The sequence below is a fragment of the Mchenga conophoros genome, linkage group LG4 (genome assembly GCF_057382185.1).
Source record: "Mchenga conophoros isolate Kocher_MC1m ecotype Shallow Benthic linkage group LG4, M_conophoros_male_GT1.1, whole genome shotgun sequence".
NCBI classification, from domain to species: domain Eukaryota; kingdom Metazoa; phylum Chordata; class Actinopteri; order Cichliformes; family Cichlidae; genus Mchenga; species Mchenga conophoros.
The window spans coordinates 25,093,103-25,112,432 of record NC_140529.1 but is presented as its reverse complement, the minus strand read 5'-3'; the positions used below and the strand labels follow the sequence as shown (position 1 = coordinate 25,112,432).

Here is a 19,330-nt window from a genome sequence, read left to right as displayed (position 1 = left end):
TGCACTGGTTCCAGCTTCTTCTCAACAAGTTAGGACCAGCCTATTGTGAGCCTTTGCTTTAAGTAGAAGCTTCCTGTGTCCTCAAATCTTACAAATACAGAAAAAAAAACTACATGGAAATTGGTTGCGCTGGCTCACAGAACAGCGGATGTGGTGTGCACATCTAAACACAAAATCCAGAAGGCTCTTCCAAAAGGTTTATGGTGTCAGCGATGATGTGCTATATTTAGCAGCTGGAGTGGATGGATGATTTTTTACCCATATATTCAAATGCAAACAAATAAATACAATTAAAGTCCAAACCAAAATAAATTAAGTAAGCATCAACTCACATTACTAATGCAACCACCATCTTAGTATTTTGTTTTCTTTAAATTTAACATTACAGTGATCCAAGTGAGGAAACATCCCTTTATGCTGCATGGTAATCAGTTATGAGGTTAAGCTGTCTTCTTAACGTCTTTGTTCCTAGTCTGGAGGTAAGGAGGAAAAGGGCCAACCAGGCCAAAAGGGTGGAGTTACATACGGCAGACTCCTGGGCGTGTCCAACAGATTGACAGGTGAAAGGATATGATGCATGTTGTGTAGTGGAGCTGGAAAGGTTGTGATTATAACACACACACGCCCAGCGTTATATAATCAGATTATCATCTGCTATCACCATTAGGAATTTGCTGTCTTTTGATAAAATTGCTGAACATTGAATATTTGTTTTTCCTGCCTTAAACTCAACTTCAGAGTGAGACGGGCTGAGTCACCACCATCACTGCCGTAATGATCATAATCATTTTTGCCCCCCCCCCAGTTTTGTCTAAATTAAATTACGCCCAGAAAATCACAAACATCCTGAGGGATATATGATAAATTCAGTTTATAACTTCCCCTGATCATTTGTTTTCATGCTTATTCCGTCAGATGATTTAATGAGAACAGTATCTCTTCAGTATCTCCATCCTGCATCCCCCTTTTCTAATCACTGATAATCAATATCGATTACATCCTGAATCTCTGAATGGGCTCTCTACTGAAGGGCGCACACACACACACACACACACACACACACACACACACACACACACACACGGACTGAGGGGGTGGGGATGTGCTCTTGAGTCTTAAGTCATCTAAGCAGCCAACCAGCTTCCCTTCACTGAATAAATGCACGATCACCAAAGGAAGGGGGGAGGCGCAACGGGCACGGAGCTGCTCTCTATATCCAGAGCCTCAGAGTCGCTCTGACACCATTCACTCCAGAGTCCCACGCAGCCAAGGAACTCCGCAGACTGCTGCAAGACAGGCTCTGGATAGCACAGCACGGACAACGTTCCCCAGTGTGATTTTCTCCTCGTTTGGATTATAAATATTTGATGTAGGACTATTAAATACTAAAAAAAAAAAAGTCAGCAAATTAGTCGTGCTATTGAATCCTATGTGACATTTTCTTGAAAGTAGCCGGGTTTATTGCATTTTTTCCCAAATATATATATATTAAACTGGGTTCAAGTTTGAAGCCTGTAGTTTCTTTTAAGAAAGTGAAGGGCAATGTGCGTCCTGCTTGTCTCTTGGGATTGTCTCACTTGCGTTTGAGGAGCTATGTCGAGTCGCAGCAGCAGAGTGTGTTCGGGAGGACGCGATCCACTGTGAATAACAAGAATCAACTTCCAGCCTCTCACAGCTTCAAGCAAGTGCAGCGCGGTGTCTTGACTGAGCACGCTGAGCTGCCTGACACTCCGGGTTTCTCTCCCAGAGGGGATGGTTGTGGATCCTCTGGGGCCAGGAGCGACTCTGGGGCTCCTACACGTTCGCACTTTTTCTGAGATTCGAGTAAATTCTAAATTAAAGGGAAATGAGAGCCACACTTTCCTACATCCTGCTGTGGACGACGTACCTGCTGGCCACTGCTGAGGTAAAGTTACTAGTTAACTTGGTGGAGGCACGGTGGGGTCAGATAGACGGTGTCTTTGGCCCCCGTGTCATACTTGGTGGTGTGGGGTTTTTTATTCTTGTGAGGGTGCAAAGTTCCCAAAGAGCCTTTGCACCCTCTCACAAGAGCCACACATTCAGCAGCACAGCTTTAATGTCCAGATAAAGAAAACCACAAAAGTAAGAGCTCTCAGATTTGATTTAAGCCATTTGAGGCTCGGATACACACAGATGGGTTTATGTAAGACAGTTTTTATTTTAATTTTTTTTATTTTAACTCACTTTTAACCGATATAAATGATGTATTCAAAAAAACATGGTGGTGTAGGCTCTGATTTTAAACATTAGTGTGAATGTGCTTTCATTTTTTTCTCGACAACAGCGTATCAGTGACTGTGCGCTTTTGAACAAACATCACGTCTGCACTTGGATGCATATCTCAGTTATTTTTGGCTTATGTGCCAAATCTGTTCGTAGCTTGAGTCAACTGGGCAAACGTTTTGGTTGGGCTGAGCGCGATCATGGGAACCGCTCCGGCTGATATTTTTAGCCCCTGCTCCTGTGCGGGTCGCACGGTTTGCTCTGCTTGAGGTGCCTGCAGGTCCGCAACAAGTGCAGAGTGCGGAGAGGATATTGTTTATGATAGTACAAGCAACTCTTATCGCAAGACAGCTATTTTTTTAAATGCTGATAGGTAAAGTTAATCCTTTTTTTAACGCACATTTTAAAGTTTAATGATAAAAGTGTTTATTCTACAGTTATCTGGGTTCCAAATGAACGAGAACTACCTAAACTGCAGAATTCTTAAGAGACCGCTTTTTTTCCTCCGTGGATGAGGTGATGTGTGGCAATGAGACAAATCTGCTTGCTTGTTGGCACACTGTTGTAAAGCTGTCCATCACATATTTCTAACCTTCATTTGTCGTTTGATTTCTTTGCCCCGACCGTTCTCCTCCTCCTCCTCCTCCTCCACCCTCCACCCTCGACCCGCGCCCACCCCAAAGGAAGTGGAGTTTCCCCAAGAGCTGATAGACCGACTGTCCCACAGCGAAATCCACAGCATCAGCGACCTCCAGCGGCTACTGGATATCGACTGGAGAGGTAAATTCTGCTTCTTGATGCTTTGAATCATACATATGAATTACGTTAAGAATCCTGACGCACTGAAGGTTATTCAGATGTGATATTACATCATGAATAGCCTTTTATTAGCATCTGATATATATTTTTCTTTGTAAATCAACACATGGATTTACTAAAGATAGTGTTTTTTGTTTTTTTTAATTTTTAAAAAAAAAAAATGTATCAGCGCTTAGTTTCTATGGGCTATTACTATGGAGCCTGTAGTCGAATGGCTATGGCGATGTTTAAGAAAGAACTTAAGTCCAGAAACCACTGACAGTATGCTGGTATCAACACTTAATCAATTCCAGATTTAATGAATTACGTAAACAAACAGGTTTATGAAATGTGTTGGCACATTTTTGCCAGCTCCATTCAGGCGGGAAACCAGTGCACACCAGAAATGAATCTTCAAAAACATAACCATGTGCAGGAAATTGCTGAGGGATCTGTGCACCAGTGGGGGTCTGCCAAGCACGATAAAACTGCAACAGGTGCATTTACTGTGCACGTGTGACAAAGGTTGAATGTTCACTGAGACCAGGTCATCTTGGACCCTCTGAGATCAACTTACCGGGTGAAACTCTCACCCATAGAGATTAGTTGATGGACACAGGCAATTACAAAATTTGCTTTAACAGTCCCAAATGATGTAAGCTGCCTCACCAGTCATAGCTCATTAGCAACCCTTAACCATATACTCAGCAGAGCAGCGCTGGGACCGGACGTTCGCTCAAGTATTCTTCTGTGTGAGCATGCATTTGCCTTATTGATGAACATGTTAATTAGGACTAATCGCTCCCACATCATTAGTATGTTATCAGTTCACAATCAAACCAGCCTGTACTGCACAACAGTGATCACTCCTCTTTATGCCGAGCCCAGAAAAGATTCCCTGAGTGCCTCTAGCATGAGGAGAGGTGTTTATAATTGAATTAAAATGTCTTTCTGAAAGCGGAGTAATGTTTTTCAGGGTAACAGTAGTAGGCTGATCATTGATACGAGGACATAAATCTGTCCAAAGGCCCACTTGGCTGCCCTGGTCAGCCCATTAAAAGACTTTTGACGCCAGCCAGAGGGATATTTTCAGAGCTTTTGTTGCAATATATAGCAAATGTTGTAGCATATTAAACAGGGAGGGAGAAAGAGAAGCATCTGAAAGGGTATGCAACACATTGCACCTGGAATATTTCAACAAAGAACTGTATTGTAATGATCAAGAGTTAAAATAAATCTGCCTGTCAGGATGAATGTTTCATTTAGTGCTGCTTTGCTCATCTTGGCCTGCATTTGCTTTCGGGAGGATGGTGTCTTTAGCTCTGACTGACAGATGAGATGACCCTGTTGGAGCCTGCAGATGGCCGTCTGGCCCCTGAGGTGCTCCTCTCCTCTCTGCTCCTCTCTTCCCTCCTGAGGTGGCCCCCTGCCTGCCTGCTCTTATCTCTTTCACTGAAGAACTTTGACAGAAAAGGGAACCTGACTCTTAGCATGGGGCAGAGGTGGAGGAGAGAACAGGAATCCGGAGGTTGTATTCTCACTTTCTGTAGAAAGACTGCAGTAGTTGTGCAACCCGCTTTGTTTCTGAAAAGCTGACAGTTTACGCCCTGTACACCAGGACTACCCGCAAATCTGCAAAAACAACGTTTGTGTACTCTCTACCCGCTCTCGCACCCACAGAGGGGGCATGCTGCCCTTGTGACCTAAACGAATGCTTTGTCAACTCAACCATGTAGATGCTCTCAAATAACAAATCAAGGAAGAACGGCACAGAGAGAGAATTATGGGGGTCACTTATTGCGATGAGTCAATAGAGTGCTAGCTATTTAAATAAGCAGAGGGACAAAGGAGAGGAGGAGAGGAGGAGGGGTAAAAGGAGGGAGTAATTTGCCTTCAAGGCATGAGATAGTCTCCTTCATGGTTTCTTTTCTCTTGTCTCAGTTTGACAACATTCTGGGGGTGCTGTTGCTTCTTAGTCACCTGGAATCAGCAGTGGAGCAAACCCCTCACCCCCCTGGTGCTGACTCCTTTCTTATTCTGCCCGTCCTTATTTTTCCCTTCTTACCAACATTTTCTGTCTTTTTTCCATTAAGCATAAAGGATTACCCAGTGATGCTGAAAATAAGGAGCGGGGGGACTTAAGAGTCTGTCACATCTCCCTTTTCCACATCAGATTTTGAAAATCTGGGTGGCCAACAGTGTCACATTCTTCTTCACTCCTGAAATGAGGACAGGGGTAAACTGAGCACAGCCTGAGTGACCTTGTATAAAGATTGTTAGTTAGACGTCCAGTCAGAGGTAGGTAGGTGTTGTGCACTCACTCCCTGTCTGACTGAGCGCACGACAAGTTCCTTTGACTACTCACTAAAGAGACTACACTGAGACCGAAAGTTGACAAATGTGGAAAAAGACAGCATCAAGAAGCAAATAAACAACCAATCCTGAAGAGGGACTTTATATAGATAGAGGAAATCCCTTTAGATGACTCTGGTCAGATCACAAAGCGGCTCAGGGGGTGGAATGTGTTTGCCTGTGGGTAAGCTTTGTTGTGCCGGTGTACATTGGGTTTTAGGCTGCCATGCTGAATAATAAGAGTTTGTGTAACTGTCGCTATGTGTTTCTGTTAAGTGTACATGCATAGGAGTGTGTTAGCCAGGTGAAGCATTTGTGCTGTGCCTACAGACAGGTAGGACCCACCCACTTAGCAAACACTCTCAGACTCTGCTCTCTTAGAAAGGGCAGTATCCTGCAGGGAAGTGTTATCATTTTATTGCTGCTCTGGTACTTTTCTGCAGTGCACCTTATATCCTGGGTGGGGACCAAAACAAGCAAGCTTTATCAGATGACCATGAATGTGGAAAAAAAAAACTGGCTACATTGACCTGAGGTTAGAGAACTTTGAGGAGCTAGCATAACAAAACATGTACTTTTCCAAGCCACTAAATGATTGAAAAAGCAAACATTTTCAGGCAAATGAGAGACACCAAACCGCTAATTAGGGCAGGAATAATGGTGGCTGAGTACCACCTGTCAAATGACCACTTTAGTCCCCCCCGCGTGTGTCTGTGAAAGCTGGTTGTTTTTGAGGGAGCGTGCTGACTCACCTGTGTCTAGCTACTTCATGCGTGTGTGGAAAGTTCCTGCCAAATGAGTGAGTGAGGCTGACACACAGAGCTTTACAATTATGCAGAGCTGTGTGTAAAAATGGGCCTCCTGCCTGCACCCTGTGTCCTCTGGACTGTTTACCTCAGTTTGTGACCTCACCAGCAGTCACTTTGCCCTCCTGCCCACCAGCATGTTGAAGGGAACTATAGGCCCTGAGAAACCAGTCAGAAGTTACCATCTTATTATGGTTGTGTGACTAACCAACGCACAATTTGTTGTGGATCGGGTATATAAAAACATCAACGGCCGATCGCATGCCGGCTTTTCCTGAGGTCTACCAAGCCACCCATCGCAGCCATTCAGCATTGTTAAAGCTGCAACTCATAGCTGGTTTATTGGCTGAATAAGCTTTGTGTGTGTTTGTGTTTTGCTTTTATTCTCTTTGTGACATTATTAACATGGCGGCCTTCTTTTTTGTTGAGGTACGGGAAACAATGTTATTGAGGAGCCCAAGCACCACATGCACCACAAGCAACCAAACCACCACAAGAACTCCTCTCATCATTATGGTTACTACGGTGACCTGAAGAGCTCCCAGCTGCACAGCCGACGCAAGAGGAGCATTGGTAAGGCCGACAGAGTACAACGTGCTCAACTCAGAGGTTGCATCATGATTACTTTTTACACCATATAGCCTGCATCACACTTTGGCACATAAGATTACAGTGTAAAGACGCCCTAAAAATAACCCGCGTCTTAAATATCACCCCCGACACGAGTTCCCAGGAGATGAAACTGATCACTTTACACTAATTTCAAACAAAGCTAATGGTTAGTGGCTTTTATGTTGCCTTTTTGTGGATAAAAGGGAACCCTAATGAAGACGTCTACTCGGTATTTACTGCAATCAAGGAATCATGAGAAACGAGACTGGTGCGCGAGGTTGACGAGGCCGTCTGACACGAAGCCTTGTAATTGGCCGGAGGCTCACAGATCTAAGGCACACGCGTCAGGAGAGAAATATATCCTTGAGCGTGGAAATTCCAGGCATTCAGGGCTCAAGTTGCAGCTCGTCTGGGCTCTCAGTCAGATTTCTTCATAAAACGCCACGCGGTACGATATCTGATAGAGGCGTGTAGAACACCGTGTGATGCGTGTGCATTAAGACTCTATACCCTAAGTGGCACAGCATTTAAAGCCACACAGGATAATGTGGTTGGTTGTATTTCATATATATCATAAGTGTAATGTACTGTTTACCATTGTGGCAGCTGTCTCCACATGATGCACATATCATCTTTACGACATAATGGCATCTTACTGTACACACTCTATCAAGTCTTTAGGTTTAAGTGCCTCTCGGAGCATTAAATCTGCTATGAATACTTAAAGTCTTCATTACAGCCAGCGGGGTCAAAGGCCATTATTAGATTTCCCACCGGTGCACGTGAGGTTTCTGGCCTTGTCACGCTGCATTAACTCCACCGGGTTCTCTGAACAAAAGACTACTATTTTAATGTCTCATCGAGTCCCAAGCTTCTTAGCTGATATGAGATCAGCTTTGTGTTTTGTTTTTTTTGGATAGCTTGTCTTCTTAACAGCCTTAAATGGGGTTGGGTGTGATCTTAGCCTAGACAAACAGCTCCCACATCAAATGACTCATCAAATAACGAGCAGCGAAAGAATGCATGAAGCAGCTGTGAGCGAACAGGACAGATTACAACAGTACATCGAGATGGAAAAGATGATAACAAATGCCGGCGCAGACCAAAGTCATTAACTCGACTTTCCCTCTCTCCCCCCTCTCGCTCGTCTCTGTTACAGTAGAGGAGGCAGTTCCAGCAGTCTGCAAGACACGGACGGTGATCTACGAGATCCCCAGGAGCCAGGTGGATCCCACGTCTGCCAACTTCCTGATATGGCCGCCTTGTGTGGAGGTGAAGCGCTGCACGGGCTGCTGCAACACCAGCAACATGCGCTGTCACCCTTCCCGCAAACACCACCGCACCGTTAAGGTAAGACGCACGCCTACAGCATAGGTTGTTTGCATAAATCCATGACTGCATCATATTAAACCCAGTCACCCGCTCAGTGCAAACACACTTGCTTCCACATCCATTCACCACTTTTCCTCTCTGCAGGTAAGTAAAACAGGGAGGCAAAATTGGGCTAATATGTTTTTCTGGATACTTGTTCCACACTTTACTCCCTATTTTCTTTGCAACCCTCCTCCTCACGGTTCCAGAATTGGCCACCTAACCTAACCTGCTGCTTCCATTCCTTCCCTCTATCCTTCTTTTTTTTTTTTTATCGATCACCACCCTCTCTTCTCATGTTTGGTGAGAGGCCCTGGGTTGGCTGTGACAGGACGGTGGAAGGAAGGAAGAGGAGGAGATGGGGCTGTTGGCACTTGGAACCATGACATCTGTTGAAGGAATGACCCAAGAGGGATGCTCCTGGCAGATGTAAGACAGGCTAAGAGACAGAGATGGAGTCTTGTATCTAGAAAGTATCTGTCTCTCACTATTGCACAAGTACACCTCTCCTGTCTTCTCTGTTTGGACCTTTCGGGAAACAGTAAGCCCAGAGAAGACAGGGTGACAAAGAGGATGAGAGAAGGGGTTGCACTGTTCTCAGAGACTCTTTGGCAATGGTTGCTTGAAAACATGTCCTGTTCAGGATCAGAGGAGAGACTCAGCGGCTGGAGCGGGAGATGTATTTTTGACGTATTTACACTTCAGCCTGTTAGCCTGAGCATAGCTCTGTTTGGAGGTATGGGAGTTATGTGGTCTGTTCTGTAAGTAAGAGACAACCAGGGAATAAACAGGGTAGCCTGGAACAGTCTGACTGCACACTCATCTTCGCGCTCTATTGTTTCTTCTCCAATTCTGATCTTGCCCAGCTGCCCTCGCTGGTACATTGCTTTGTCTCCTGGTCCTTTTGCAGGACTTTAAAGATGCCGCGTTGATAGACCAGCAGAGGAATAGGTAATAAAACAAATATCAATCTTGGGCTTGCCCCCTCTTTCCCCTTTGGCACCCTGGCACAGGCCATGCAGATTTCAGTATTAATAGGAGGATCTCCTCGTGTACTTATGGTGCAGGGAGGGTGAGGCAGCTCTGGCAAGACGGTCACTGTAGGGCAGAAGCCATTGCACCCAGGGCACAGAGTTTATGGTAAGACCTGCTGACTCATAGCGTGGAAGGAGAGTGGAGCTCTGATGTACAGCACAGCTCTGTCTGTCTGCATGCAAGCTCATCTGTCTCTCCGTCTGCCAGACCTCAATGGGAGCACTGTCTGTGATCACAGCGATGAGGGATGGAGAGAGACTGACAACAGCATGGAGGACACTATAAGGCTTGATTCAGCTATTCCTGGAATGCAGTGATCCATGCAACTTTGTCAACCCCCCCCACCCCCACTCCGCCCCACCCCATCTTGACACAAAGGGCAAAATGAGCCCACTGACTTGAGGGACCTTCAGGCATGGTGGAACGGGTTTCAAGGGGGTCAGTTTTTCCATGTGGTTCCAGCCTCTGGTGCGGGAGGGCGTCTGAGAAGCGTCGTATCCCTGTAAAGGTCATCCGTCAGGGCTCCGGTCAGGAGACATTCATCGCATTGTGCGTGAGAAACATTGTCTCATGCCAAGTTGTTTTTTTTTCCTTCTTTTCTTTTCCTGTGTGTCCTCTGTCTGAATAGGGGTTCAATTTGTGTGTCTGCCTTCATTTATTAGAAAACTAAAAATGTTGTTCGTCTACCGTTGGCCTGGCTTGTTTTTTTTTTTTTTTTTTTTCCTCCAAAGCAAGGATGGGAAAAGAACACATTTGCGGTGTTTCTTTCCATCTCATGACACTTTGCATTTGTCCAAATACACCTTTATTTATTTTTTTCCCCCCTTCTCTCTTTCTTTCCCTTATTCCTTTTTCATGCTGTGGACCCAAAAGAAGCAAGCGGGTCTGTACAGGCCCCGTTCTGTAGAAGGCTGCCCTGCCCTGTGATGGGGTAATAAAAAAAAAAAAAAAAGAAAAGAGCCAACTAACCTGAGGGGGGGAAACAGGGCCATATTCTAAATTCATCTTTTCTTTTCTTTTCTCTTGGTTTTGCCCATTCACTCACTCTTTTGCATTTTGCACTTTACTCCTTCATCGAGATAAGTCAGCCTCTGGGACCTTGTACGTGTCAATTTCGTTTACACACTTGTTTTGTGTTGTCTGCATGCCTTGGCATGGAAGAGAACACACTAAAAGTGAGAGGTGTAAAGATAAGCGACGTGGCAGGCTTTTAGAGATGGTTCAGTGTCCGTAAAAGAGATCAAGTGAGGAAGGTGGAAAGAGAAACAGAAAGAGAAACAAAGAGAGGTAAACAGTTTCTAATGAGCTAATGTTATTATGTTTTCATGTATTTACATCCCAGCATTCCTTTACCTATTCCTGCACCCCGCCTCCTCTTGCACTTTCAGTGACACCATAATCACTCTCTTTATCCCGGCATCTTGGCTCTCGCATTTCTTTTCTATTCAGAGTTCTCATTTGTCTTTTCTTTGTGGTGTTTTATCAGCAGAAGGCTGCCAAGAAACCTCTTGGCCAGCATGCTGCTGATTTTGTGCCACAGAGTTCTTAAACTTGTTATAATCTTGACATGGCATGGATAGCTCAAAATATAAACATGCCCAAATTTATTTATCGCTGGCACAAAACACTTCCAAGTTTCTATTTTTGTCTTCATCTCCTCTCTCCTGTATTCCCTCAGTTCATCCTCTTTGTGTTTGTCTGTCTCTGCTGGCTGACGGCTGCAGCTGTGTCCGGTATTTCTGATGGTTTTCTCAGCGCTTTTGGCTCCGAGTGTCTGCAGACGCACTCACTCATAAAACAGGTGATTTTGAAGCAGGCGGGATTCGACAGGAAAAGGGATACAAACTGCGTGGAAAGACGTGCGCTTTTAAATTCTTTTGCGCGTCTGTGTTTGTGTGTACATACATGCAGAAATACGACTGCAAACAGGCTGTGGCGGAGGCAAAGAACAGAGCTGTCATTCAACCTGTCACTCATCAGCTCTTAAGGCTTTTGCAGTATACTGCATTCCCCATAAACATGGACAACTATGCCTTTTTGAAAAAACAAAGGAAAACCTTTTCTTAAAGCAAGCAAATCAGAAGTTGTAGATTTTTAATGCATGCACAGGAGGAAATTGTGAGTTGTGAAACTGAAAAATTGGGGCTGTATATACATGTCCTGGCACATTTTTAAATCCCACTATAGAAAATAGGGCCTTAGTCTAATAAACTGTTCATTCAGTTCAGTTCATCTCAGTCTTGGTTTGGTTCAGTAGCTCGAGGCTTTCAGTCACCTTTGATGTACAGGTATTTTGCAGAGGTTGTTGAGGGTCATCAGCACATCTGTGTAAACCCAAGGGGTGTGTGTGTGTGTGTGTGTGAATAGCATGAGCACTCCATGCTAAGCGATGTAAGCTCACCAACTGCAGAGTAGGGACAAGACCGTTTGTGCAAAGAGGAAGACGGGCTGCAGAGTAATGAAGTGTTGATGGCTACTGGATCAAAGTGGAGGCTGACAGAGGCCAGGCGGATAAAGCCACAGTGCTGAGTGTGGGGGTCCACACATCTCGCTGCGCCGACCCCGACCTTTACGCACAAACACACAACATACGTACTGACAGTTACCTCAGCAACAGTAGGTCACATCCGGGTGTTTGGTTTTGGGGGGTAAAGCAGTAGCTCTAGCCCCGCGGTTGTGTGGGACCCTGACTTACGGGGTGTTTCATAAATAAAAGGCGTCGTGACGGTGATACAGTGAGAATGATTTATGATCATTTGAAGGGTAGGGGTGCAGATGGAGAACGAGGGGCCTCCTGGTTTTGAAGTCTTCTGCAGCTGTGAATTATTTTCCCTTTGATTCACTTAGCTCCGCTAGACAAAGGAAGGGTGAGAGAGTTTGTGTGCGCACAAGCGTGTTTGTGGTGTATATGGCGGGGGTTGCGGGGCAGGTCGTGACAGACCAATGGGAGTGTCCTCACGAAGCTCCAAGATGGAAAGTTTGGCCTCTGCTGCACCGGCTGGAATGCATCAGTCCGAACAGGAAAAACCATATTTTAATCACATTTTACTTCATTTCTGTATTTTTCTTCAATCCTCCCCTGCTTTGCTCTTCCCTAAAGACTTCATCCTCCCCCTCCACATCTCCTCTCAATACAGAACTGCCCCTCCACCTTCCCTTTTCAGTCTTGGAGTCTGATTGTCTGTTCAGTCAAATAGTTGTTCACTCCCTCCTTGCTCTTTCTGTCTCTTTCCTGAATCCGAGCCATCCCCGCTCTCTAATTTGACCCCTCTGCCATTTACTTTATCTCATTTGCTCTCTCTCATTAAAACCTCGTTTTCTCCTCTCAGTAATGTCTCTAACTCTGTTCTGTTGTTCACTTAAAAACAAAAACAAAAAAACCCCCCCAAACAACCCCCCAAAAACAAAGATTATACACATCTTCAGATTCTTTGATATTTGATATTGCATGATAGTTGTGCAGGAGAGGTACGTGATGCGGTCTGGGGAAGATAGATGTGCACATCTGGAGACGTATGTGTGTGGCTACGCGACAGTGGTGTACCCTGAAGTGTTGCAGACCTGCGAGAGATGTGATAAATGTCCTCCTTGCTTCCTCTCTTCTTCACACACAGCCTGTGATAAGCTCTTTCACCCATTATCCAAAGTTTGTGTCTGTGTGAGCAGCAGCAGATTATCTTGGCAGTCTTTGTCTAAAGTTCAGTTTTCATACTTGTCTTCTGGCTTTTTTTCCCTTTCTTTTTGATCTCAGGACACAGACAGACACAAAGTTGTAAGTACAAGAAGCCTCACAGTTGTGGGACCCCCAGCAAAGGTTCCTTTTTGTCAGGCCGCTCTTGCCTAATTTCCGTCTTAACAGATGACTTGCCACCCAATCCTGCCTCTTTCCACCCTCCATTCTCCAAGAGCACACATACATTTTTATTTATTTTTGCTCAGTTCTGTCGCTGTTCCAGTTCATGATGGCCTGCGGTGCACATCTACATCCTTGCTGTGTTTTCCTTGGAAGGCCGGAGTAAAACTTTCCTCTCCATCATGCTCTCATCAGTGCCGTGCACTCAGGGAATTCCCAATTAACTCTACTGGGACGACTGCATTCACAAGTAAGGCTGCGGAGACACTGGGGACAAACCACGGGGGTGCACTTCCCAGAGCCCCCGGCCTCACCCCAACCCTCTGCATCGGATATCATTCCACAGCGACTCAGGGGACTTTTTCTCAGGGCCCTGGCTTTCCAGGGAGTTTAGAGGAGCTTGATTTATACAAAGAGAGTGTGGGGCCCCTTGTCATAGCATGGGGGTCTCTTTCTGATGTATGTTTTATTTGGAAAGTGATTGATTCTGTGCCAGATAGGAAGCCGGTGATCTTTGTATGAAGGTTAAGAAGTGCTTAAAAAATATGACAGAAGTAAATATGAAAGCCAAGTGGAAAAAATAGTTAAGAAAAAAAAAAGGGAACAATGGTTCCTTCCACGACAGCATTAACGGTTCCCCATAACATAGGAAACAGGAAGCGAGGCAGAAATTGAAAGAGAAAGCGTCAACTTACTGGTCAGAGCACATGCACTTTGAGGAAAACTGTTGCACAGAAACTTGTTTAGATTTAAAAAATAAAATAATTTTTTTTGGGTGTGTGTGAATCTGTGTGTGTGTGTGTGTGTGTGTGTGTGTGTGTGTACCAACTCCTGCAGGGAGTGCTTTTAACCCTGCTGTGCGAGGGGCAAGGAGACAAGCTTACTGCTGGGCCTCTCATCATGGGGGCCCATTGCTTTATCCTTCAGTCAATAGCTGTTTGTTTAGGCGTGTGTGTGTGTGTGTGTGTGTGTTACTAGGATCAGCAGTAAATGTCAGATGTGGCGGTTTCTTTATTTTTGCTTCCTACAGACTTCTTCTGAAGTATTCCGACATTCCCCTTAGCTCCCTGTTTTTCAGTTAGATAATCTGATTAAATATTAGCAAGTTTTCTGGGAAACGGCGATGCTGCTTCACTTTTGGTAGATAACAATAAGCCTTGATAACTTCTCTAGCTGTCTGTCCCCTCGGTGTTAGTGTAGTAAACTTTGTTTCTCAGTGGGCAACCCAGGATCTAAGCGTTAATAGGTAACGCATGAATGTCATCTCATGCGAGTCATGATCACAGCGAGCCGTCCGTCTCACTGCCTTAAATGACCCCCTCTGCTTCCACACACACACACACACACACACACACACACGGGAGTGATGGTTCACTTTTTTTTTTCTTTTTTTAAAACTCCATCTTCTTCTCTTCTCTCGGCCTTTCACCTGCTCTCTTTCTCGGGGCCTGACGATAGAAAATACACCACCGCCACTAGCCCAGACGCCATTGTCCGTTGTTTGCTCACTGCATACCTCTTGTGCTCGCTCGCCCTCCTTTCACTCCCTTTCTTTACTCGTAAGAAACTGTTGCACAGGAGTGACCGGTGAAGCTCCTCGTCTTTCACTTCTTTCTGCCTCGGTTTTAGTCTCACCTGATGACCATCGACTCCGAGCCACAGTTGTAGCACCAACATGAAGCTGGCCTCTCTGTGTGAATGTCAGCATTATACTTTCTTTTATCATACAGGGACTTGTATGTTTATTAGTTTGCATGACTAACTTGACACCGACAGGCAGCCTTGGCAGTACGCCACCGTGGGTAAGAAAAGGTTTTGCGCCTTGTCTGCGTGCAAATGATCCCTGTGCTGACTGAAAAACTGTGTTGTTCATATCGCTTGAGAGCGCTGGGAGATTTTGCCCAATATCCCTTCTCGTGCAGCAACTAAGATGGTTGAAGCTGAGGATATTGTTTCCATGTGGCCCCCGGGCCCCTCGGCGGTGGATGGGGAGGTTTCTGTGCCCTTGGCACTCAGATCAGAGAATGAAAAAGCATGCAGCCACCTCCCCTGAGTTACACAATAAGATCATCGTAATCTAAACACAACCCTTTCCGTTCAGCTTTCATTTAAGCTTTAATCAATACAGCGTCTTCATGAACTGCCGACAGGCAATTGTTTTTGTTGCTGGCAGTCGGGTGAGAAATAGAGGTCTAAGGCTTAAAGTAAGTGGGTGTTACCTGCTTTGGAATTCCTGCATTGCTTCTTGTGTTTGCTTGATGGGAAGGTTTGCTTTTTCTGCTTAGATTACACCTAGTATTTCTTTAATGCATGCTAAGCAACACTTTCCCTAACCCACAAAGAAATGCCTCCAAACGTGTTATGACAAGGTGAATGACTTTAGGCGTGTGTCTGTCTGGATGTGGATGCTCCTAGCTTCTTCTCTTCTACCAGAGTAAACTCTTTCCTGCGCTTGAGGGCCTACAATGCTCACGCCCCCTCCCACCACCACCCTCCATCCCTTTCCTCCTTGTTTGAGCTTGCTTGGACAAGGTCATACACTCCACTCTTTTAAACACCTGATCAAGAGTCTATATGAGCACACGACTAGTGGAAGTCAATGAATCATCCTCAGGGGAATGCTGCTGTCACACTTCAAACACAGCAAGACAATGTTTTTTTTTTTTTTTTTTTTTTTTTTTTTTTCTTTCTGTGAATCGATTTATGGATGTGTCATCAGTCACAGAGCTACGCCTCTTGATATTAGCAGATGGGCAATGAGTGTGTGCATTCTCCGAGGCACACAGAAGAGTAATGATGTTGCTGAAGCAGGGTCTGTAGCTAACCTTTTCCCTCTTCCTCTCTTCAGGTAGCCAAGGTGGAGTATGTGAGGAGGAGACCCAAGTTGAAAGAAGTCTTTGTGCGATTAGAAGACCACCTGGAGTGTGTATGCACATCACATCATCACGCGGTAGAGCCCTCGGATCCAGAAGCAGGTAAATGAAGCTTTGCTTCTTTGCAAAAAAGCACTTAGAAGCTGAGTTTGATTGCAGAAACCGACCCCTCTTCCTGATCGTGCATTCTACTTTCCCGTCTTCCTCATATCGGTCTGATGGTCTTCTCTCTGTTTGTCTCCATGGCTTTGCACTGGATGACCCTTTTTTTTTTTTTTCTTTTCTCTGTGATTGCCCCAAACGAACCCATGAAGCGGCTCACTATTGCAAAACTGTAAAGCTTGTGTGCTCGTGCCTTGTAAGATGAGGATGTGTGCGTGTATGTGTACTTGTGTGTTAAGAGAGGGTGTCCAAAGGGCTGCTTGGCATGACAGCAGGTAAACCGCCGGTGCCTTGATCTGAGGCCTCTTTTCTCCTTGGGAGCAGATAAGCGCTGTAATGTGTGCTGATAAGGCATCTCAAGAATTTATAGTGTTAAATCTTTGCACTCTCTGCTTCTGTCCCCGGGCTGTTGTGGCTCTCTGTATTATAAACCCCTGCTTCTCGCTTGTAACCCTCCTTCCTATCCACCCTCCCTGACTTTTGTGTTTTCAGGCCACCGTAGGGCCAAAGGTAAAAAAAGGAAACCTAAAAAGCTAAGACGCACCAAGGGATTATTGGTGACTTAAAACAAAAAGTTGCACTCATTACCCAAAGTCCACTGGAGAGCTCTGAAGCGAACAGGTAGGACTTAAGAACTGCAGCCTTTAATCACCTTTCGGCAGTGCACTGGCCCAATCAGGTGCAAAGAAAGGGCCCTGCCAATCACCCAATAACATCACAGCCAATCAGTGTGAAAAGAGGAGGAACTAAGGAGTGTCATCCTCCGTGCTGTCCTCAATGCTGCATGTTGAGCTTGTGGCCTGCTGAGCATGCACACTGCTTTTATCTGCTGTGTTTTGTGCTTGCATGATGTCATTTCATTGTACAGTAAAGCAACTGTTTGTTTTGCTTCACTTTCTAGAAATCACTCCTGAGTTTTCTTTTGTCTTTCACCCTATCATATCATCACCCTCTAAAAAAAAAAAAAATAAAAAAAAAATAAGAGACCAGTATTTGTGATTTTCCTCATTCTGTCCTTTACTTCAGCCACACGCACACAAGCAAAAACACCAAACATAACCAAAATAACACACACGCCGTATTTTGACTGGACATGATGTCTGGTCTGAGCGCTGTCTTTGAAATATGGAGAAAGGTAATTCAGAACACTGCAGATCTTGTTTGAGCTGTGTTTGAAATGCATGACCAAACTGGTTAAATTGGGCTCTAAATCCAGTAATCTAGTTGGATATCTTTTTCCTGATTTTAAAAAATCAAACTTAAAAACAAACATGTATTGTTTTTGTAAACCTGTGATTCTAATCTCACCCTTCCTCTCTCTCTCTCTCTCCCACAGTGGATGTGAGGTGAGACCAATCAGAACAAGGGACTTCAGCGTGGGAGGTGCCTAAATAGAGGAGGCCTCCAAAAATGACACCTGCTCTGTCCTCTTCCCCGCTGCCGTGCAACCTTCGTCTCAAAAAAACAAAACAAAACAAACCCCAAACTTTTCTGTAAAGATGTCAGACTGAAAAAGAGACAGCAGATAAAAACAACTGAGATACCAAAGGTGCTTTTGAAAAAGAAAACAGCCGGTGACTTTCTCTGCGGTAAGCCACTTACCTAAATGGCTGATTAAGAAGAAAAGAGAGGATGCTGCGGATCTTGGGCAGGCCAGGAAAAAGGCCAAAGGGAGACGATGAAAGGGATCGATCGGTGATGGACATTTTGACTGGGCGACAGTTGAACAGCTGTTGAACAGTTGGACCACATCTCGATGAAAATCAAGTGCTCCGATTTAACACAAGTACTCTGACCTGCTTAAATGAGTCTTGCATTCACAGGAAAAAAGACAGAGGGATATAGGGAAAAAATGATGGAATGAAAGAGACTCTTTCTGGAGCATCAAACACTTTGAGTTGACAGATGTTTGCTCCGAGACCTCTGGTTGTGACTTTGCCCACCTGCTATGTACAGTTCAATTTGAAAAGAAAGTAGTCGTTCTTCTTGCAAGCTATTTATGTGTGGATGTTTGCTTTCCATTATGAAAGAAAAAAACAAACGAAAGATGTTTCATCATGTTTTTGCAGTAGGTCTGGTTCTTTGCAACCATCAGTATCACAATCTCAGTGTAATTTTGTTTTCTTGTCAGCCATGTTTCTTATTATATTACAGTATATCTGATGTCCAGTCTTGTATATGGTTTGGATACATGTGTGAGGAGGAGTTTTTGAGAGTCAGTACAGGAAGATGCTTTATTTTTGTTATGAAATATATTATGCATACTTATATCCAAGCGGGAATTATGTTTTCTTTTTGTTGTTCTTGAATGTCTATATTTAATCCATCTGGGCGGGGCGGGGGGGGTGCAAAAAAATTAGGTCAGGGGTGAAAGTAGGCGCGTGCGTGCGTGTGTGTGTGCGTGTGTCACAGCTGTGAACAGGATAAAAGATGGGGATAAAACAGCCCAGGTGTGTGTGTGCGTACGCACTGTGGCATATGCTAAGGCAGTGACACGCCCTGCCCTATCCTTTAGGCAATATTTACCACAAACATGCATTCAGCAAATCAGTGTCTGCCAATCACATGAGTGCACAAAAAGTGCACTAGCATGTCTAAACTAGAGCATATTCATAGGCTGTATATATGTGTGTGTGCTTATGCACAATTTCTCTGCTACGAGAGGCTATTCTTTTGTTTTTTGTTGTTTTTGTTTTTTTTTTCTCTCTCTCTCACCCATTTCAGTCCAGCGCTGATAAGGAAGATACGCGCCCGGTCTGCTACATAAGCACACATGTTGTGCCTTTGAAGAGCAAAGTCCATCTTAAAGACTGAATGAAAGTGCAAAGCAAATCGACAAGTGGATGAATGGGCTCCTTGTTTGGTCAGGCTTTACTCCTCTGTTGACAAGAGAACAGATCTCAGATTACTCCACTCCTGTGAAGGGACTCGCACTTTATGCAGCTCTCCTCCGTCAGGACAAATGATCTGAGGTGGCTTGAAAACAGCGCGGTGCTAGCCTGAACTCGTGCCCCAAAGGAACAAACAATTACTTCCTTACCAGTTCCTATGATAGTGATGAATGTGCGGCAAGGCCTGGGGCTTACGCGAAAACGTTCCTTTTTCAGCCTGTGTCGAAATACGGAAATATGACTGAGATTCTTCTAGCGGACAAAGGCATGAGAGTGAGTCACAGTGCAATGAAAAGCAATTCAAGTGAGAAGAGCTTGACTGAAACATGGCAG

The 19,330-nt window shown here is 44.8% G+C and overlaps 1 protein-coding gene across 2 annotated transcripts; it reads left to right on the top strand.

Moving 5' to 3' along the window:
* The first annotated feature begins 1,223 nt into the window (after nt 1-1,223).
* Nucleotides 1,224-18,381, top strand: pdgfab (platelet-derived growth factor alpha polypeptide b). Of its 2 annotated transcripts, XR_014892222.1 has the most exons (7): nt 1,224-1,906; nt 2,928-3,024; nt 6,630-6,773; nt 7,972-8,162; nt 15,920-16,046; nt 16,599-16,727; nt 17,443-18,381. XR_014892222.1 is itself a non-coding variant. In XM_085271227.1 (6 exons), the coding sequence occupies exons 1-6, from the start codon at nt 1,847-1,849 to the stop codon at nt 17,454-17,456; spliced, it is 633 nt and encodes a 210-aa protein (XP_085127353.1). In that variant the 5' UTR covers nt 1,229-1,846; the 3' UTR covers nt 17,457-18,381. The 2 variants fall into 2 exon arrangements, 1 of the variants encoding a protein (XP_085127353.1); XM_085271227.1 differs by lacking the exon at nt 16,599-16,727 and having other exon boundaries at nt 1,229-1,906.
* Nucleotides 18,382-19,330: the final 949 nt, after the last annotated feature.

What these genes read in the sequence shown, in the direction of transcription:
- pdgfab (XM_085271227.1), top strand. Translation starts at nt 1,847, where the DNA reads ATGAGAGCCACACTTTCCTACATCCTGCTGTGGACGACGTACCTGCTG. An exon ending in ACTGGATATCGACTGGAGAG is followed by an intron (nt 3,025 to 6,629) that starts GTAAATTCTGCT and finishes TTTTTTGTTGAG; the next exon opens with GTACGGGAAACAATGTTATT. An exon ending in AACACCACCGCACCGTTAAG is followed by an intron (nt 8,163 to 15,919) that starts GTAAGACGCACG and finishes TCCTCTCTTCAG; the next exon opens with GTAGCCAAGGTGGAGTATGT.